The 22,286-nt window shown below is 44.9% G+C and overlaps 1 protein-coding gene across 1 annotated transcript in view; it reads right to left on the minus strand.

Moving 5' to 3' along the window:
* PHGDH (phosphoglycerate dehydrogenase) overlaps window positions 1-1,087 on the minus strand; it is a 32,969-nt gene extending 31,882 nt beyond the window's left edge. Inside the window, exon 1 of the mRNA XM_060621724.3 lies at window positions 821-1,087. Within this exon, the coding sequence (XP_060477707.3) occupies window positions 821-958 (138 nt within the window). The 5' untranslated portion in view covers window positions 959-1,087. The remainder of the gene's footprint in view (window positions 1-820) is intronic.
* Between the last annotated feature and the right edge of the window lie 21,199 nt (window positions 1,088-22,286).

Consider the following 22,286-nt stretch of genomic DNA (forward strand, 5'->3'; position numbering starts at 1 on the left):
ATTTGCTAAGAAACAGAAATGTCCTGGGGGCGTTTGGGATCGGGTTCGAACCCAGGCTGGTCATTCGTGACCAGCGATAAGGCCAACCATAAGGCAGGCGGGCATGGGCTTTAAAGCCTGGAGCCCGGGGGCCGTGGCGGCAGCTGCGGGGGCGGCCCGGGGACCTCTGGCGCCCCCCGCCCGCCCCCCTTCCCTCCGAGAGCTTTCTGGAGGCCGAGGGGCGGGGAAAACTCGCGGCAGTCTTGCATCAGACGAAAGGCGGGTACGGCGTTTGCTGCCCCAGCCGGGCCGCCTTCCCTGCAGCCTCTCCGGCGGCCACGAGACTGGCTGGGACTCCGCCAACGCCCCGGCCACCCCCCAAGGAAGGCTGTACTTGCCGGGCGAGCCAGGACCTGGCCCGGGAAGGATCGCCGGTCCCTGGGCTCCCCGCGGCGAAGCTACTTTGGCGCCCCTTCCCCCAGTGCCCCGGCGCCCGGGTAGGGGGCGGCGCAGGGCTGCCAGGGCCACAGCGCGCGAAGGCTCAGGGGAGCCGCGCTGGCATCCTTCGGGCAGCCCGCAGGACCAGTCCGGGCAGCTTGCACTTTGCAATGCCGGCGGGAAGCGAGCCAGCGCGAAACACGCGGTTGCAAACTGAACGCAAAGTTTGCATCCTGCAGCTCGCGGCTGTTTCTTCTCCTCCTCCCTCCCCCACTCTCCAATCTCAGGAGGCCCCAAGACTGACTGGTACCGGGGACGGGGAGTGGGGGGTGGGGCGCGCTGGCCCCGGCCGGTCTCGGCAGAGGATGCCACCGAGCCCCCGTCTTTCTCCCGCTCGCCTTACCTGCAGCTCGGCTATCAGCTCCTCTTTGCTCAGGTTCTGCTTCTCCACCACCTGCAGCCCTCCATCTTGCAGGATCTTCCGGCAGCAAGGGTCCAGGCTGTCACTGATGAGCACTTTCCGCAGATTTGCAAAGGCCATTGCTGGAGTCTGCCTCGGAATCGGCCGCTCGCGCGGGGCAGGAGCACCTAAGCCTAGGAGCTGTGGTTCCTGCTGGCGGGCTGGTGTAACTGGGCAGGATTCGCGAGCTCCCGCGCCCCTTTTATCTCCCCCTTCTGCTTATACGGCCTCCTTCTGATTGGACAAAAATACTCAAACTCTCGGTGACTCCGCCTCCTCCTCGAGGCTCTGAGCCTTTAGTTCCCCGCCCCCTTTATTATGCTCCCGAGGTGAATTTCTCAATCTCAGCCAAAGCCCTTCCCTACACCTGGTGAGCATATAGAAGCACAATTTGCGCTGACTAGCTGATTCGTATCTGAAACAGAAATATTTGTTCTCACCGTGAGAGAAATGTTTCATGTTCACTTCTTTTTGCCTCAGAACATATTCAATAATTCCTTAACAAGAATTCATTGAAATGTGCAAGGCACCGCGCTGGATGTTGAAGGGACAAAGACATCCTGTGGTGGGCTAACACCGAGGGTACCAAAGGCAGACACGGAAAGCTAAAAAGTAAGAAGCAATAGGAAACTTTCTGAGACCTCACAAAGCAGTGCTTAATTACAGATGGATGACGTAATGAGAATTACCAGTATGAAAGAGAACAAGGACAAGATGCATTTAGAGCAGGCAGGATTTTTGTTAGAGCTCCCCATTTTCCTCTTCCCCCACTTCCTCTCTGATTATGAAAAAGACAAAAAGAATGTGAGATGTCAGTCTGGTCTAATTTCTATGCTGACCAAGGAGGCACTTTCCATCTCTTAACTCCTTTATGTTTATTTATTTATTTTTTTTTTTTTAAATTTTTTTTTTTAACATTTATTTATTTTTGAGACAGAGAGAGACAGAGCATGAACGGGGGAGGGTCAGAGAGAGAGGGAGACACAGAATCGGAAGCAGGCTCCAGGCTCTGAGCCATCAGCCCAGAGCCTGATGCGGGGCTTGAACTCACGGACCGCGAGATCGTGACCTGAGCCGAAGTCGGCCGCTCAACCGACTGAGCCACCCAGGCACCCCCTTTATGTTTAAACCCCACAACAAATATACTATTCCATGCCTCTCTTTACAGAAATATTGGGAAAATCCGTTTTGGATTATTTAAAGCCATCTAGGATCAAAAGCAGCATCAGGCATGCTCCCAGGTGAATTAGAATTCAGTTCTGTTAACCTGTCCAGACATTAGCTGTTGTGTGCCCTGGTCCAGAAAACCATCCAGCACAGCCTAGGGGCACCGGGAAGGCTTTCCAGCAAGGTTGCCTTTCAGCTGACGCTACTGCTCTCTGAAGTCAACTATTCTGCCAGGCCTGAGGATAAGGAAATAAGTAAGACATTATCTGCCTTCAAGTTGCTCCTAGTCAATTGCCTTGAGGGCTGAATAGGAAATAACCAGGTAGAAAAGAAGTGACATTTACAAAGGCCCAGGGTATGTGCCTAGGGGTGCAGGAGGCCAAACTAAGGAGGGGTCAGGGTTGCTCAGGAGGGTCTTTGCCCTGAGGAGGAGTTTGAACTGCTCTCCAAAGCAGGGCAGGGGTGAGGAGTGATTTTCTGCTGTGTGATACCATTACCTTAGCTGAGCAGAGCCCTGACACCGAGAATGTAGATAATATCCCTCTGCACCCACCCCACTCCCACCCTTCACCATCCAACATCCACCCTCCAACATCGACTGCAAGTTGAGGATTTTTCTTTTACGATCAGCGACCAGTCTCCCCCGACCCCGTGTTATTGCTTCCATCCATAAAGCAGGAACTCTGGCCTTCTTTTTTTTTTTTTTAATTTTTTTAATTTTTTATTTTCTAATGTTTATTTATTTTTGAAACAGAGAGAGACAGAGCATGAATGGGGGAGGGTCAGAGAGAGAGGGAGACACAGAATCCTAAGGAGGCTCCAGGCTCTGAGCTGTCAGCACAGAGCCAGAAGCTGGGCTCAACCTCGTGGACCGTGAGATCATGACCTGAGCCGAAGTTAGACACCCAACCGACTGAGCCACCCAGGCGCCCCAGGAACTTTGGCCTTCTAGGAAAATAGTTCTGCAATTCTCTCCAGAACCCCCACTCCATCCCCTCCCTGAGCCCCCAAGCCCCTTGAGAAGAGTCACAGTCTGCTTAGTGAGTTTAGGGGAAAGGTCCTAGTGCCGGCCCAGGCCAGCCTCTGCTTAGCTGTCTCTTTTGGAGATGAAGCCCACAAATAATGTGCCCTCCCTGCTTCCTGGCGTGTGGTGAGCCCTCCCAGGGCAAGCCCAACCAACCCTATGCACCTAAGGGTGCAGGAGCCACAGCTGTCCGGCACCTCTGCCTATAGAAGATGAGGTTAAAGGGGGAGAGTAGAGGGGGAGAGGTAGGAATCTTATTTTTCTACTTGGAGCCCAGCTGTGATCGCCAAAGTCACATTATGAGTAATAAAAACAGACAATTTGAGCAGGAGATGATGAACTGTCATCTGCAAAATAGGCACATCTGAATTTGAGTTCCAGCTTCTGAAATTACTGATAATGTGACCTTGGGCAGGTGACATTGCTTCTCTTAGACTTAGTTTTCTTCTCCGCAATATGGGGCTCATAGGGCAGTGCTTATTCACAAGGTTGTCATGAGGATTAACTAACGCGAAGCACTCAAATGAGTGCAATCTGTAGTGCTTGGCTTTCATTTGTTCATTCATTCATTCATTCATTCAGTCAGGCAGCCAATACATATTTATTGAGAGCCTATAACATGCCAGACATGGCTGAGGGTGCTGGGAATGAAGGTTCAAACAAGACAAACATGGTCCCTGCTCTCACGGGCTTATATTCTCTTTGGGGCCAGAAAATAACCAAATAAATGAAGAATGGAAAAAGACAATCTCAGGCTGCGAAAGCATGATGAAGAATACAAAACTGAGTAACGTGCTAGAGAGGATAGAGGGGGTGGGGGGGAGGGAGGGGATCTATTTTAGACTTTAGAGCCAGGGAAGGCCTTGCCAAGAAGATGATAGTCGAGGTGACACTGAAATAAGAAGTTAATTTGCAAAGAATGGAGGAAAGAGAATTCTGGGCAGAGGACACATTTAAGTCTGGCACATTTAAGGAACTTGCCCCCGGATATTCCTGTAGCCCGTACTGTGTGCCAGGCACATGACCATGCACTGGGATAACAATGTTGAGCGTGTCACACGTGGTCCATGCCCCGAGAGGAATCACAGTCTAGTGTTGGAGTGTGTGGCCTGTGGTGAATGGTCAGGAAAATCTCTGAGAAAGCAGAACTTCAGCTGAGATCTGAAGGGGGAAGAAGAGAGTGGGGAACATCTGGAGGAACATTCGAGAGAAACTAAGAACAAGGTCACTTGGGTAGGAAACAGCACCTGTCATATAGACAATAAGGGGGAACGTGGCACAACGTGAGATGGAGAGGTTGACGGGGGACAGACCACTCAGGCCATGTGAACAGTCTGGACTTTTATGGATGCAAATAATAAAAACTCAATTTCAGCTGGCTCAAGGTGTCCAAAAGGATCAAACGTGGGCAGGAATGGGCTCAAATCAGTGTCATTGGCAACCCGTCTCCCTCCTGTCTCTGTTTTCTCTGGATTCGTTTCATTTCCAGAAAAGCAAGATGTGGCAAGAATGTCACCAGCTAGTGGAGAATATAAAATTCAGTCGTATATACTAAGAAGTTTAGTAACCCCAGAAGGTTGTATTCATCTTCTAAGAATTGCAGCAATATTTTCATACCTGATCCTCATTGGGCCAACTGGGATCATACATCCATGAACCTAACACTGTGGCCAAGGGAATGAATATGCTGACTGGTCAGTCCCGAAGAAAGCACTCACTTCAGATCTGAGGAAAGGATTAGTCCCGTCTGGAATAGACACTAAGAGTATGAGGAAACTTCACGGTGTTAAGACAAGAGAAGGAGTGGAAGGTAGACTGGCAACCCCAACAGCTGACCAGTCCACCACGCTAAGGAGTTCAGATTTTATTCTAAATAGGATGGGAGACGATTGAAGGTATAAGGCGGGGAATGTATTATCTTGGCTTTAAAATGACCATTCTATACTGAACCCCCAAAAAGCTCCTCTTTAGGTATTGTTTTGATTATCATTATGATGATGATGACAATGAATACCATGATGATTATGACTGACAGAGAGGTGGGTTCTTGTTTGGCACCTGGAATCACTCGGTAAGGTACAGTCAGGACTTGAAAAGGCAAATCTCTGACAGTGAAACTGGTAAGAACCAATGAATAATGGGTGAAGTTAACCACCAGAGAAAGTAACTCATCCTGAAAGAAGGTAAGTGTCTGAAAAAGGACTTTTGGGAGCCACCAGGTCAAATTAAGAGAAGAATACTGTTTCATCCAACTACCACTAAATGTTGAAAAGAAAAAGAAGACCCTCTTAATATGATCAATTGTATTATAATTTTTCTGCTTGAAGAATATATTAATAGAAAGGTTGGTCTGCATGTTCAAAAAGATGATCCAAGCTGTGTGTTGGTGTTTACCCAGTGCTGTTCCAGAAGAAAGAGAGGAAGACTGAATGGACAGACAGGAGTGCCGTGGCCAGTAGCAAGGTATACTTCGATGTGGTACAGAGAGAATTCACCAGATTTTGTCACAGTCTGTATAAAAATATCCCTCTAGGGGTGCCTGGGTGGCTCAGTCGGTTGGGCGTCTGACTTCTGCTCAGGTCATGATCTTGCAGTCTGTGAGTTCAAGCCTCGCGTCGGGCTCTGTGTTGACAGCTCAGAGCCTGGAGCCTGTTTCAGATTCTGTGTCTCCCTCTCTCTGACCTTCCCCCATTCATTCTCTGTCTCTCTCTGTCTCAAAAATAAATAAACGTGGGGCGCCTGGGTGGCGCAGTCGGTTAAGCGTCCGACTTCAGCCAGGTCACGATCTCACGGTCCATGAGTTCGAGCCCCGCGTCAGGCTCTGTGCTGATGGCTCGGAGCCTGGAGCCTGTTTCCGATTCTGTGTCTCTCTCTCTCTGCCCCTCCCCCGTTCATGCTATGTCTCTCTCTGTCCCAAAAATAAATAAAAAACGTTGAAAAAAAAATTTAAAAAAAAAAAAATAAATAAAAAATAAATAAATAAACGTTAAAAAAATATATATATATCCCTCTGGGGGCACCTGGGTGGCTCAGTTGGTTAAGGATCTGACTTCAGCTCAGGTCATGATCTCACAGCTGGTGGGTCCGAGCCCCGCGTTGGGCTCTGTGCTGACAGTTCGGATCCTGGAGCCTGCTTTGGATTCTGTGTCTCCCCCTCTCTCTGCCCCTTTCCTTCTCGTGCTCTGTCTTGTTCCCTCTCAAAAATAAATAAACATTTTTTTTAATTGAAAAGAAAATATCCCTTCTGATTGTGCAACTCCCTTCCTTTGCCATTCTTCCGAATAACTATTTTATTTTCCAGATACCCTGATGGGGTAAGGGGTCACTGAGATCTGTTTTTCACCAGATCCCATTGCCAAGTCCTTAACTAAAAGAAGTAGGCTTGGCCCAGAAAAAGAGCTATTACCAAAGACAACTTTTTATTTGAAAGTCCTATCCACATGGCAAGGCTTACATCTAATTACTAGCCATTTGCTCTCCTTATAGTACTTTAAATTACCCTCTTGCCCTTGGAAGCCCAGGCCTCTATCCTAGTCCTTAGCTCAGGATGGCATATAATCTTCTATTGCCTGGTTTGACCTTGGGTCTTATATTCTAATGGGGCTTTGGTATATATGTGTTTAAATTTGTTTTTGTCCTATTAATCTGTCTTGTGTTAATTCGATGACTAGATCAGTCAAAAGAATCTAGAATAATAGAGGAAAAATTTTCCTCCCCAGTAGGAGGATGCAAATTTTTACTCTTGTCTCTTGTGAGGTAGGCTACTAGTAGTCTCTGAAACTCTGATCACTACTAGCTTCCCTCTGAGGTCTCAGGCTCTCCTCTCCTTACCTTCAACTACAGGCTCTCAAAACCCCTTTAGGTCACTGAACTCTAGAAGAATCTGAAAGAAGCTACAAAACTGTGCAGTTTGGGGAATTCATGCACATTTTAAGGCTTCTTCATGGGCCTCCTAGGATCCCCTCTTGTTAGAATCCCATATTTCCACGGATTAGACATGGTAACAAATGCAAAATAATCATAATAATAATACAAAATTAATTGATCATGTTATTTATTTTTATTTTTATTTTTTTTTAATTTTTTTTTTTAACGTTTATTTATTTTTGAGACAGAGAGAGACAGAGCATGAACAGGGGAGGGTCAGAGAGAGGGAGACACAGAATCCGAAACAGGCTCCAGGCTCTGAGCTGTCAGCACAGAGCCTGACGCGGGGCTCGAACTCACGGACCATGAGATCATGACCTGAGCCGAAGTCGGCCGCTTAACCGACTGAGCCACCCAGGCGCCCCACAAAATTAATTGATCATTTTAAAAGCGCTAGCTAAGTGTAATGCAGTAAAGCCTCACAATAATTCTAAGGAATAAGTGCCACTATTATTTGTGTTTTATAAATGGTAGATTTGATACACATATTTATCCCAGCTTTACAATTTAGAGAGGTAAAATGACTTACCAAAAGTTACATGACAATAGGTTGTAAAGTTATGGTTACAGCATTTCCTTAAATCTCTAGTCAAACTTCTTTTTTAAGTTTATTTATTTATTGAGAGAGAGAGAGAGAGAAAGCACAAGCAGGGGAGAGGCAGAGAGAGAGAGAGAGAGAAAGAGGGAAAGAATCCCAAGCAGGCTCCATAGTCTCAGCTTGGAGCCCAACCTGGGGCTTGAACTCACAAACTGTGAGATGGTGACCTGAGCGGAAACCAAGAGTCAGACACTTAACCAACAGAGCCACACAGGCACCTCTCTAGTCAAACTTCTAATTGTGCTGTCCTTGCATCTTTCAAAATAAAATCAAAAGTCCTTCCTTCTCTAAAACATTACACTCAACTTAGAAACAATGCGACAGGCTTTCATGTTATAGCTATTTTTTTTTTAAAGTAAACTCTACATCCAACGTGGGGCTCAAACTCATGACTCCAAGATCAAGAGTTGCCTGCTCTATGGACAGATATATGGAGCACACTGATTGGATGGGGGGCCACCAAATGTGGGATGTCCCAATTGGGGTAGGAGGCTGGTGGTGCAGGCAGTGTTCACCCAAGGTAGAACAAAAGAGATAGAAGTTTTCTGAATACACTGCAAGGGAGGGGTGGGCAGGATTGCAAAGAGAGACCAGGTGGTGATGAAGAGCCACAGTTATAGGGTGGAGTGAGGGAGTATAGGGACCTATGGAAGTTCCCTTTCTTTGGTTATCTTAGGAACTGTGCCTGGTTGTAACTGGTCAGTTAAGGCCTATGGCTATTTCAAAATGGGTCGCTTAATGAGCCTATTTGTATTCAGCTCGGTGGGGTGGTTGCTATGGGCCTTTTGGCCTTGCTCAAGTTTCCATGGCTCAAGCCTGTTGCCTAAAAGCAGCCTTTACAAGGCGCCCCTTGAATGTGTTGTGATTGTTGAGGACAGGCAGAAATCAGGATTCTATGTTGCCTGAGAAATTGTCCAAGGTATTGGTATTTACTGAGAAATGTGAATCTTGGTCTGAGAGGCAGAATTATGGCTCCCCAGACGTGTCCACATCCTAATGCCCACAACCTGGGACTACCTTCTGTGGCAAAAGAGGCTTTGCAGATGTGAATATGCTACAGAATTTGTGGTGGTGAGACGATCCTGGACTGTCTGGGTGGTATGATTTAATCCTGAGGGTCCTCACTGAGGGATGCAAGGGGGAGCCAAAGGAGAGAGAGGCCATGTGGAGGGAATCAGAGGCTGGAATGATGTGCTTTGAAAATGGGGGAGGGCCACAAGCCAGAAGTACAGGTAGCCTCTAGAAACTGGAAAAGGCAGGGACCCGGGTTCTGCCCTAAGAGCTTCTGGGAGCAACCAGCCCTGCTGACACCTTGACCTTAGGCCTGTGAAACTGATTTCTGTCTTTGGAACTCCAAAACTCCAAGAGAATAAATGTGCGTCCCTTTAAGCCACCGATTTTGTGATGATTTGTTAAGCAGCAGTAGAAATCTAATACACTTGGAAATCACGCTAAATGAAAAGAACAAATTTTCATCCAGACAGAGAGATTAAGCAGCGGTGAAGCAAAAAGAAATTTGAGAAGACAAGAAGGGTAAAAGGAACATTAATGGACCCCTCCCTACCTTGCCTCTTATTAGCCAAGGAATTTACACTAAAACAAACAAAGAAACAAAAATCCTGGGTAGCCCTTACTTAGTTAAGCCTAAAATGAGACAGGATGTATGGGGTGGGAGGACTCTCTCCCCTTCTCCTCCATACTCCTCCTTGAGCATCTATTTCCAGGATGGCTGGTGGATAAAGGACGCCTAAGGGCAGAGATGAAAGAGACAGGAAATGAAGGACAAGGTGCTGTCCATCCCCAACCAGTTCAAGGGTTGGATTGTGAGCCATTGGAGAGCAGGGCGTGCCAAGCATCACTCTAATGCCTCGGGGACCTTTGGCTGCATCACTGGCAGAGATGCTGTCCCTGGAGCACCAGCAGAGGAGCGGAAGGAGGCAAGCGCAGACAGTAGTGTAGACGAGGGGGCAAGAACCAGAGAGTTCAGCCTCTCCACATTAGTGTAGTATAAGAACATGGAAGCTACATCTAAATCAAAGAATCTTCTGTGGCTTCAGGTGCAGTTCTCTGATGCGCCTTTGAAGATGCAAGCACAGTGACCAATTTCTAGAGAAGGTGCGGTTTGATCCTTCAAGGGTCTTAGGGACTGGGTAGGGAGGGCACCCAGGCACTGTCACTCCTTTAATGATTGCCATGAAGGTAGGTGTGGGCACCGAAGACAAAATGGGCATCTCTGAGTAGGCACCAGACAGCAAGCTTCATCCCATTTCGTCTCCTGTCATTACCAAAATGAATCAGAGACCCGGGGAGGACAGAGCTGCTTTCCTGTAAATGCCATAGTCAACCTGGGCTGCTATAGCAAAATACTCCAGACTGGGTGGCTGACACAATATTTATTTCTTACAGTGCTGGAAGGTGAAAGTCCAAGATCAGGCTGTCAGTGTGGCTGGGTTCTGAAAGTCCTATTCCTGGTTTACAGGTGGCTACTTCCTTGCTAGTCCTCCCCTGGCAAAGAGAGAGAGCTCTGATCCCCTTAACCCCTTGTAAGCATACTGATCCAAGCATGAACGCTCTGTCTCCATGACATCATTAAAATCAAATTATCCCCCTCAAAGGCCTTATCTCCAAATGCCATCACTTTGGGGACTAGGGCTTCTATATATGGATTTTAGGAGGCCATAAACATTCAGTCTGTAGCACTCTCTAACACCTTAGCATTTCCCCCCCCTACAAACACGAGCTCCAAGGTCAGGCTTCCTCAACATCTATCAAGCCCAATGGTCCATACTCCTATAGCACAGTGCACAGGAGATTCCAGAACACAAATATAGAGGAGGAGATGAGTTACAAATTCAAAGTGATTACACACCTATTACAAAGTGCTATGCAGGGTTGGCAATCTGAAGAAATGCAGGCGTAAATGAAATACAAGCTCTGTTCCCAAAGAAGTTTGTATTCTATTTGAGGAATCTGACATGGGGGGAAAAGGGGGCTAAATTTAGAGAAGGGCAGGGCAAGCTCGGCATCTGAACGGAGAGTGGAGCTCCACCATCAAAACTGCACATTTGGACACTGGTATCATGGGTCTACTTTGAAATCAGGAGCAAGGTCTCTTCATCCATTAGGCACTCCAGGCTCAGGGCCCAGGACCTGCGATGGTCCTAAAACAGTTCTCAGTGATAGTTCAAATGGAGTCTGCCATTTGAAGACTTAAACAAAATCATAACACTAGTCTTTCCTTTGACAAGCATTTATTGAGGGCTTCCTTATGAGTTATGGGAAACGTTGAGGATATGAAAACTAGTAAGGCATTATGTTATTATTATCGTTATTATTAAGTACCAAGAAAATGGAATGGCCCATATGTTTGGTGGTTTGCTCAGAGGTGGGCTAGTATTTCTGGAATATTTCATGGAATGGGTGGGCTGGGCCTTTAAAAAGGGATAGGATAGGATAGGATAGGATAGGATAGGATAGGATAGGCAGTAAAGAAGAGTGAACCTTTCCAAAGGGTTCTAAGCACAGGTGTGGAAGCAGCAATGCGTATTAGCGATTAGTGAAGGTGAAGGCAGGGAGAGTAGGGGACATTGGTCTGCCTGTAGTGGATGCCTTTTGTTGGAGAAGAAAGGAGATCAATTTGGAAAAGGAGGTTATGGAAAAACCTTTTATGTCGCAGAGGGGTTTTTAATTTAGAGATTGGCACAGGACTCAGGCTGTTGATAGGGAGGAAAAACAGACAAGCTAACTGGCAAATTCTAGAGTCAAGTCCATGATTATATCCTCATTAGCAATTTTCTCCAGCCATCTATATAACAAGTTATTAGACCGTGTATAATATATACACATAAGCACTTGTGTTTCTGTATTCTCCAGAAGGCAAACAGAGACTCTTAGGACATGAGACAGGCAGAGAAGGTATAACTGGCAATCCAATAATTAAAGTTGATAGACATTCAGGTTGGCCATATAGTGGCTATCGGATCTTTGATAAATCCCTTCTCTGTAGCTCATTGTCCGCGTCTGAAAACAGTTGTTGTGCACCTGTGCACGTGTCCTGAAAAAATAAAGTGAATGTGTTTTGAAAATAAGCATCCTTAACAACTGTTACTTGTTTTTACTGCTCAGTGATGAGAAAAAAGAGCCACTACTGTTCTGGGGGTGTTTGAAGGCTACCTACTTGATAAGAAAAAAGGCAAATATGTTCAAAGGTGACTGTTCATTTTCTGTTATTCTACAACCATTTTCATTGAACGTGTTTTCCTTATAGCCATTTTTTTTGATTGGCCTTTACTCCAGTGTCTCTTCTTGACTTGCCCATCTGTACAAAGTTATAAGAATCACCTCAAATACAAGTCAAACAAACCAAAGAGTGAAGCATATTGTGTAAATATTCACTTATTCCTCGGTGTATTTATGGTTCAATGAAAATATGCCACGAGCTATGCAAGCTAAGAGAGAATCTGCATCTTTTGGAGCTCACAGTGAGTGGCTCACGCAGTCACACAAATCAGCGACACTAATACAGAGCAATGTGGAAAGTGCTCTGGTAAAGGTGGTCTCAGATGCGCTAGTAGAAACCAGATCAGCTGCGGCACAGTTACGGCACTGGGCTGAGGAAGTCCCAGCACCGGGGACACTGAGCTGAATATCGAAAGCCTACAGGAGCAATCCAGTAACTGTATCACACTTTGTACAGAGGAAATGGGATACCTAAAAGTTCCAGTGGGTGAGAAACAATGGCATGTTCTGGAAACTGCAAATCGATCAATAATATCAGAGCGTAGGATATGAGGAGGTGGTGATGTGAAATGAGGCAGGTGGATGGATACTGGCCAGGTCGGGAATAGCCCTGCAGTCAAGGAGGGTGCATATTATCCAAAAAGAAATAGGGAAGTCATAAAGGGATGGGGAGTTGATTAGACGGTGGGCTTTTATCTGGAATACGTCAAAGGGGTGCTAGGTATGGATGTGTGGACAGCATTCAGTTATGAACAACTGTGGAGCCTTAGATCCTGTTTGTCTTGTCTGGTCCTTTTACTTCTCTTATTGGCTACCGCTGCTGAATGTCTCTGGACCACTTCCATGTGGCAATCTTGTAACAAGAGCCTAGGGTGAGGAAAAAGAGAAATGAAGCCTGTGAATAAGTGAGGGAGCTCTACCACTGTCATCCAAATGACTCATGTGAAGGGGGTGGGCTGGATAGACTAAAATGGAAGCAGTTTGTGGGCAGCAGCATCTACCAAGTACCTGTTATTATTATTATACATATTTTGTGTCTAGAGCCTCTGGACCGAGAGATGATAACAGGTAGCATTTCTAGTCCATTTGAAAACTCAAAGGGCTATTATAAGTAAATCTGGCAAAACCATGTAGGGAGGCAGGAAGTTCTCTGCAACATCAGATACAGGTCTGTGAATCCTCTAGAATGGAGGGTTAGGTGCAGTCCTGAGTTTGATAGAGATGCATAGCAGAGACCTAAGAGACAGCCTATAAATCGGACTATTACCCAACCCCCTGAGGGTCAACAGAAGCCTACAAATAATTAATTCCAGAGAGTGGAAAAACTGGCTTGTGGAAGTGTGGGGGGGATATTAATAATGCTCTGTTTCTCCAGTGATCCTTTCCCTCAGGGGGAACAGGAGGGCTTGGCAAGCAGCCTCATCGCTCACAAACCCTGCTTCCGCTGGGGATGGCGAGATTGGGAGGCATCATTAGATATACCATCATACAGCAGTAGCAGTAAAAGGTGTAGACGGTCTTCCTCAGCCCACCTTAGGAAGTTAGGTCCATTCAACAATCAAGAAACATTTATAGAGTCTATACATGTCTGGCCCTTGGTAAGGGCTCAATAATGTCTCTGTTATTATAGCCCAGTGTCTAGTAAACGGTAAGTATCATGCAATGATTTATTGTTGGAGGGATCTAGAAATAATCTTACCACGCTCCCAGGCTAGAACTCCTGCTACTACATGTTCTTCCTCAGTCCCCTGCAGCAGATACTGCTAGCTGATAATCAATCCTGTTCTCCAGGGCACACAATTCTATAGGTACACAGACCAAAATTTTCCAGCCCTGTTGGATTTAGGTGTTGTCCCGCGACTGAAGTCTAGCAACAGAAAGCCAGCAGAATCGATGAGCGCCCATTCCAGTCCTGGCCCTTAAAACCAACCTCCTTCATGGTTCCACCTCTTGTAATGAGAGAGGAAGATGCTACAGAACGTCCCCCTCCACGAAAACAAGGATCAAGTCTGAACATAAGGCAAAAAGCAGCTACCTAAAGATATTAGAAAGGACTGGATAATGAAGAGTACACTCTTTGCTTATATTCAAAATATATAAAGAACTCATACATCTCAAAATTAAGGAGACAACTCAATTTTTTTTTAATGGGCAAAAGATTTGAACTGGTAGTTCACAAAATAAAACATCCAGATAGTCAAAAGGCAGATGAAAAGACGCTCAGCCAGTAGTTGCTAGGGCCATGCAAACTAAAACCAAGATTCTACTACACACCCGCTAGAATGGCTAAAGTTGAAAACACTCACAGTTCCAAGTATTGGTAAGGACATGGGGCAGCTAGAAATCTCAGGACTTATTGGTGAGAATGCAAGATGGCGCCACCATTTTATTAAACAGTATAGCCATATTTTATAAACATACCCTTCCCCTATGACCCAGTGATCCCTCCCCGAGGTATTTCCACAGGAGAAGTGAAAATATGTGTACACACAAAGACATATATGCAAATCAGAGCAACATTATTCATAATAACTAAAACCTGGAACTCATTCTGATGTGCATCAACTGGCGAATGGATTAGCGAGTCACGGTGTGTCCATACAACGAAACACCGCTCAGCAGTAGAAAGAAATGATCTGCTAATACAATCATCAACATGGAGTGTGCTGAATAAAGGAAGCATGCCACAAAATAATACATAATGTATTCCATTTAAATGGAATTGAAGAACAGGCAAAATTTATCTTTACTGGCAGAAAGTCACCTGGGGCTAAGGGTTGGGAGGAGGGACCAGATATAAAGGGGCACCAGGAACTTTTTTGGGTGTTGGAAATATCTATACTTTTATTGTCACCATGGTTATACATCGGTACACAATTACCAAAAACTCATCAAACTGTATCATTAAAATGGGTGAATTTGATTTTATGACACCTTCACATGAGCTTCTCTTTCCGACTTATTTGCTAGCTGAGGTCAGACAGGCTTGGGAAGCCATGTGCGGACAATGGTAAAGCCCATCACCCGGGTCCTTTAGTGAATAAGTGAGGCAGTCCCTCCCCTACTCCCCGCTGCTGACCAAGAATCCCACACTGGATGGTTCTATGAGTGAGAAATAAATGGTGGCAGTGTTACGCCTCTGAAATTTGGGGTATTACAGAAACTAGAATTTCCCTAACTAGTAGATCTCTAAAGCAAAACACAGTCAAGACCATTTAAATTTTCTTGCTGAATTCACCTTATTTATTCATTTATTTATTTTTAATATAATTTATTGTCAAGTTGGCTAACATACAGTATGTACAGTGTGCTCTAGGTTTTGGGGGTAGATTCCCATGATTCATTGCTTACTTATAACACAATTCACCTTATTTAAACTGGAGAAAAAACCAGTAATAACCCAAATGTCCAAAACATGGGAACAATTAGGTAAATTATGGTATATTCATCTTATATAATACTTACTATATAACCACTTACATAATTACTTCAAGAACTATGTAGTAACCTGGATATACTCCCAAAATACTAAAGTGAAAAAAGGCAAAACCCAGGATTTTATCAATGTTATTGTATCAGGAAGCCCAGACACCAAATTATGTTCATCCAAGGCTTTAAACCTATTTAGTCCCGCCTGAAGGGACCCGCATGGCGTATATCTATGCACATGGGACTGAGAACCTATTGAGTAAAACTCCATCATAAAGAGAAGAGACACAACTCAGGTAAGCTCAGCTCGGGCAGAGTTGGCAAAAAGAAAAGGGGATGATCAGAAATCCGTAGGTGTGAAAACAAGCGCAGTTTCACTAAAATCTTGCCGTTTGTACTGTCTCAGAGCCTGTGTCGCTGATTCTAACGCAGTGGGTTTGTCCATGGAGCAGAAACAAGCTAAATCATGCACTGAACCGGCCCTCCTTGGCGGCTGGAGGCAGAATGAAAAGGGAGGAGTCAGCCCCTCTCCTGAGGTTCCAGAACTTTCTGCAGCAGTTGCAGCAGCAGCAGCAGCAGCAGCAGCAGCAGCAGCGGGAGACGTTACCAAGGGAGATGCTGAGAACTGGAGGAGAATTGAAGCTGGGTGCAAGATAGCTGGGAGGATTCCCTCCTGAGAACTCCAGAACTAGTGAGGAGGGGGGTTGAGGATTAGAACCGTTGCTGAATGAAATGGGGTGGAATCTTATTCCCAGTGTGGCCTGATGTTCACCCTCAGGTTGGACTCCCCTGTAGACACAGAAGATTTGTCTGTGTATGTTTGTGTTTGTGAGTATGTACGTTCTTTGTTGCATCTTTGTAAAAAAAAAATAAGCAAACATATGAATAGTGTGACACAGAACATATAAATTAAAGCATAGTGAAACAGTAAGATTATACATAATTTATCCTTTTTTTTTTATTCTGTTCATGTTACTATTGTCTTCATAGAACCTACAACGATACACATTTCCATCCTCCAGTTATTTGTCCTATAATTTCTTATTTTATTTTATTTTATTTTATTTTATTTTATTTATTTTATTTTATTTTATTTTAGAGAAAGCACGAGCAGGGGAGAGGGGCAGAGGGAGAGAGAGACAATCTTAAAGCAGGCTCCATGCTAAGCGTGGAGCCCGACATAGGGCTCAAACCCACGACCTTGGGATCATGACCTAAGCTGAAATCAAGAGTCAGACACTCAACTGACTGAGCCACCCGGGTGCCCCTCTCCTATAATTTCTCAATAAATTATTCCTTCTGTTCTCATAGCATAGACATCAGAAGAACAGAAAGAAGAAGACATCAAGATCTCGGGCCAGCGTATATTCTTTTTTTAAAAAGTTTTAAATGTTTATTTTTGAGAGAGAGAGAGAGAGAGAGAGAGAGAGAGAGAGACACTATGAGTGGGGGAGGGGCAGAGAGAGAAGGAGACAGAATCCAAAGCAGGCTCCAGGCTCCGAGCTGTCAGCACAGAGCCCAACATGGGGCTCGAACTCACCCAACCGACTGAGCCACCCAGGGGCCCCTGACCAGTGTATATTCTAAAACAAACAGATCTAGTACAAAGGATATTTGGGACTTAACAAAAAAACAATTTTTATTTTAATTTTTTGCTTTCTGTTTATCATCTCATAGCAAGATTACTTTCTCCTGGAGTTTAATCATGGTCCTTTCTAACAGAAAGGGATCTTGTGCAGCAAACAAAGGGAGATTTCCCTGGGCCAGCAGCAACATTGTGAGTCAGCAAAGCTTAGAATTTATTACTTGGCATTTCCAGTCAGTTCTGAGGCCCTGGCTGACCAGGGCTCACCTTGATTGGTCACTAATACAAGTCTCATAGCTTAGTAGGAATGAAGGGCTGTCCGGACACCTGGAGATTCCGTGTGCTTTACCAATCCTACGCAGTCCAAGCTGCAGCAGAGAATTTCCTCATCATTCTTTCATGCATGCATGCAAGCATGCATTCTTTGAGCATGTATTTATTTATTCACCCAACCTGTATTTCTGGGCCTGGCACTGTGTTAGATGACGGAGATAAACAGCTCAGGTAAGCAAATATTCCTGCGAAAACGGATATATGGAAACAATTAGGTATCAAAAGCATTTGCTGTTAGCGATGTGTACTGTGGCATACGGCTGACAGGTTAGCGCATCCCGCAGGGAGAAGAAGGGAGAGTGGGCTGCCTGCCACGAGGCTTACCAACTTTCTGGGCCGGGACAACCATGCTCGCTATCTACCCCCACTGCTAAGCTGATGCTGCGTATTTAAGGTGTCTTCATGACAGCATCCGTCTCCAGGTACCAGTGTTTATATTATTAGGAAAGGCTAAGCTGTAGCAAAGGCCTCAAAACATAGTACTTCAACAAATGAAGTTTCTCTCATACGTGATGGTCCCCCAGTTGAGCAGTCCATGGGTCAGTGCTGTGCTCCACAAGGCCATCCAGGGTCTCCCCTTCCTTCCACCTTGTCGCTGTGCTATTTCCTTCGGTGCTTTCCTTGTTTTCACGATCGAAGGTGCTTTTCACGCAAGAACTCACCCCCAAACGATGTCCAAACTTTTCCACTACGAGTATACTGGTACACTTGTGAAGTATGTGTTAGAACAGAATAGCAGAGGGGCACCTGGGTGGCTCAGTGGGTTGAGCATCTGACTTCAGCTCAGATCATGATCTCACAGTTCCTGGGTTCAAGCCCCCTATCGGGCTCGGTGCTGACAGCTCAGAGCCCAGAGCCTGCTTTGGATTCTCCGTATCTCTCTCTCTCTCTCTCTCTCTGCCCCTTCCCTGCTCACACTCTGTGTCTCTTCAAAAATAAATAAACATTTAGGGCGCCTGGGTGGCTCAGTCAGTTGAACATCCAACTTCGGCTCAGGTCATGATCTCGGGGTTTATGAGTTTGAGCCCTGCATCGGGCTCTGTGCTGACAGCTCAGAGCCTGGAGCCTGCCTTGGATTCTCTGTCTCTTTCTCTCTGCCCCTCCCCTGCTCACACTCTGTCTCTCTCTCAAAAATAAATAAACATTTGGGGCGCCTGGGTGGCTCAGTCGGTTAAACGTCCGACTTCGGCTCAGGTCACGATCTCGCGGTCCGTGAGTTCAAGCCCCGCGTCGGGCTCTGGGCTGATGGCTCAGAGCCTGGAGCCTGCTTCCGATTCTGTGTCTCCCTCTCTCTCTGCCCCTCCCCCGTTCATGCTCTGTCTCTCTCTGTCTCAAAAATAAATAAAACGTTAAAAAAAATTAAAAAAAATAAATAAACATTGAAAATAAATAAGTAAATAAATAAACATTAAAAACTTTCTTAAAAAAGAAAAGGATAACAGAAATGTATTAAATGTGTTATTTCTCTTTCAAAATAAGGGTATGAGAGCCATAGGTTATTTCTGGTTTCTAAGGGGACCGAGAGCTTGTAATAGATGTGTCGCCCTGGAGGGTGTTTGGGGATGAGGTTAACATTTAAATTGGTGAATCTTGACTGCTCAGACTGCCCACCAGAATGTGAGCGAACCTCGTATAATCAGCCTGTTCTTTTGAACGAAGAGACCAGTCTCCCCCAGCAAAAGGGAATCCTCTAGCAGACTGCCTGCAGATTTTACCTCCACCACGGGCTCTCCTGCTAGCTTTTGCACTGGAACTAGCATAGATTGTCCTGTGTCTCCAGTCTACCTGCCCACTCTGCTGATTTTGGACTTGTAAGTCTCCCCAATTTCATGAGCCAATTCATCATAATACATCTCTCTACACACACACACACACACACACACACACACACACACATCCAGTTGGTTCTGTTTCTCTGGAGGTCCCTGACTAGACAAATATAGAACCAGTGCTACTCTGTTTAATAACATGCTGTTTAACACAGAATCATTAAATCAGAATCTTTTCATGAGCACTGGGTGTTGTATGGAAACCGATTTGACAATAAATTTCATATATTTTAAAAAATAAAATAAAATAAAGTACATAAAAATAAAAATAAATCAGAATTTTTTCCTTCTTGACTCTTTTTTCCTTTTTCTTATTCTTTCTTTCTTCCTCTCCTCTTCCACTCTCCTCTTAGAAGTTATCCCTCTTTCTCCAAGGCAATCCCTACTCCACCCATGGTTAACTAACGCTCAGTCTCCCAAACTTTTTTTTATTATTTTTAAAAATTTTTAGGTTTATTTATTTATTTATTGAGAGCACATGATGTGTGTGTGTGTGTGTGTGTGTGTGTGTGTGTGTGTGTGCACGCGCGCGCACCAGCGGGGGAGGGGCAGAGAGAGAGAGGGAGACAGACAATCTCAAGCACGCTCCATGCTGACAGCTCCGAGCCCAGCTCAGGGCTCCATCCCAACCGTGAGAGCCTGACCTGAGCTGAAATCAAGAGTCAGACGTTCAACCGACTGAGCCACCAGGTGCCCCAGTCTTGCAAACTTCTTAAATCCTAGACACAAAGTAAGTATCAAACACCTTCGCTTCGTGTTACATACTTCATTCAACAGACACATCTTGAACTCTTACATAGTACAGGACCTCTACCATGAACAGGGGATAAAAACAAGAATTGAACATGGTTCTTGACCTTGAGAAACGCAAACTGGGATTAAGTAATATTTGGATTAGTCAAGCGTTTCTTTTTTACCCCCTTAAAAAGGGTATTCCCTTGGATTTCTATTGTGTGAGGCAAACAATGTTTTATTCCATTACCTTGTGAATTTTCCCAATTGCTTCTTCCCTTTGGTGTATTGACGCTTCGTCTTCATTCTTAGGCAGACACTTCAGATTCCAGAAACCAAGACCCAAATATATTAGGGACAAATCTCAATAGGTTCCCGGAGTCCTGTGGCTATCACCGCATGCCACCCAGCACTGTCACCATTATAGACCATTTCTTGAGTACCTTCTTGTCCAAGAGATTTCATTTGGGACTCAGGATTCATATTGAGGTGGCCTGAGTCATAAATGTTTTCAGTTTCTTTATTTATATTTTAATACATACAGTGTTTATTATGTGCCAGACATTGTCATCGGCACTTTTATATGCAATCATTCGTTCGTTACTCATAACAATGCCATGAGGCGGGTACTAATATTATCTTCTATCACAGATTGGAGATTATATTAACCTCTCTATGAGGAATATAGAGATTTTAACACGTGCCCACGTCTTGCAGCTAACCTCATAGCAGAGTTGAGATTTAAACTCAGGGAGTCTACCTCCAAAGTTTATACTCACATCGAAAACACTACTATCTTTCTGCTAGCTTTGTGGAAAACAAACAAATGCATAAAACAAAACAAAAAAACTTCCCCACACTACAGACTTTCTGGTCTAGAATATGTTCAGTACTGACTTCCCATCCTGATATATATATATATATATATATATTACCTGATATATATATTACCTGATATATATATAAATATTACCAACGATGGGCATGCCAGTGACATGGTTTGGGTTTTGCCTGGCTCTCTATCCCCTCGAAATCTCTGAGACGCCTTAGTAGATCCATTTGGTTCCCACTTGCAGACTCAGTTACATCCCTGACTCAGAGATGACTGATATGTAGGAAGAATGTAAGGTACTATAGAACCAAGGCTCACTGACTTAGAATCAAGTCAACCTACTGCTAGTCCTCTTGGGAACTTACACTTTTGTTTGAGGAGTACAGAAAAACCTTGGATTGTTCTGTGAGTGTTCCACAAGATGAGTAAACATTTCTAATAAATTTTAACTTGATAAACGAGCGATGTCTTGCAATACGAGTAGTAGGTGATGCTTAGCATCAGGTGATCACAACTGAGCCAATGGTTTTCTCTCTCTCTCTCTCTCTCTCTATCGCTCGCTGCGGATTGTGGGTGATCATCAATGTGATGTCACATTTCCGTGAAGTCCTCAAAAGGAGGCAAAAGCAACTGTCGTTGGGCAGGTTCCTTGCTAAAGTTGCACGAAAAGAAAAAGATTCCATTGTGCCAATAGACAGCAGTGATTCCATTAGTGATAGTGAAAGTCGCTCTACACAATAACCCTCTTCTCTCTGGTCTCCCTCACACCAGCCACGAAGGTTTTCAAAGGTAAGTGCAGGTTAGTTTTTTTTCTTTATATTTTGCATTTTCTTTATTAGTTTGTATTATGTTACAGTACTGTAATGATTTTTACATGAATATTTTTGGGTTGCAGAAAAATCATCTGAGTTTCCATGATTTCTTATGGGGAAATTCGCTTTGATATACAAGTGCTTTGGATTACAGGCATGTTTCTGGAAGGAACTATGCTCACAAACCAAGGTTTTACTATATGTGCTTTCTCAAAATTGCCACTTCTACCGTAACACTGGTGACTAGGGGTCTGTTTTATTTCCCTGTGTCTAATTTCCTGTCTTGGCTCCTAGCTTGGAATGCTAGTTCCTGTCTTACTTCTCCCAATCCTAGAGATTATAGTCCTGGCTTGACCCTCAGTTCCCTGGCTAGGTTCCTGATGCCACTTGATATCCCGTCAGGCTTCCTTGAGGTACTGCATTGCCCTCCCCCCACCCAACCCCCCCCCCCCTGCCCCCATCCCCTGCCTGGTTACTTTCCTGATACGACTCCCAGGACAGCCTCATGGTACCTATTACTGAAGCCTATCCCAACATGGTAGAACAGTCAAGTTTGGGGGGTCTTAGCCTTCTGGTGAGCCCCTCATCGATGCTAACAGACCCCCAGTTCTGACCCTAACCCAGCCCTAATCCAGCTGAAGGAAGAGAGATACAGATAAATGGAGGAGACAGGACCCAAGCAAAAAGTCAGAAGTACGAATGCTTAGTGGTCAGATATGACCTTTATAGGCTATAACAACACAGGAAATTTTGTATGGTACAGGCCCTGAGTTAATAAGACAGTATAAAGTGTGTCTCGAGTCTTGGTTCAATTCTGTTGGAAGGTGTGACTGATGTATTTTGGGAGTTTATGGTTGACAGGCTACCTTCAAATTAAATTAGATCTATAGGCTCTGTGCGGT

This window comes from Panthera onca, chromosome C1 (assembly GCF_046562875.1).
Source record: "Panthera onca isolate mPanOnc1 chromosome C1, mPanOnc1 haplotype 2, whole genome shotgun sequence".
In the NCBI taxonomy this organism is placed as follows: domain Eukaryota; kingdom Metazoa; phylum Chordata; class Mammalia; order Carnivora; family Felidae; genus Panthera; species Panthera onca.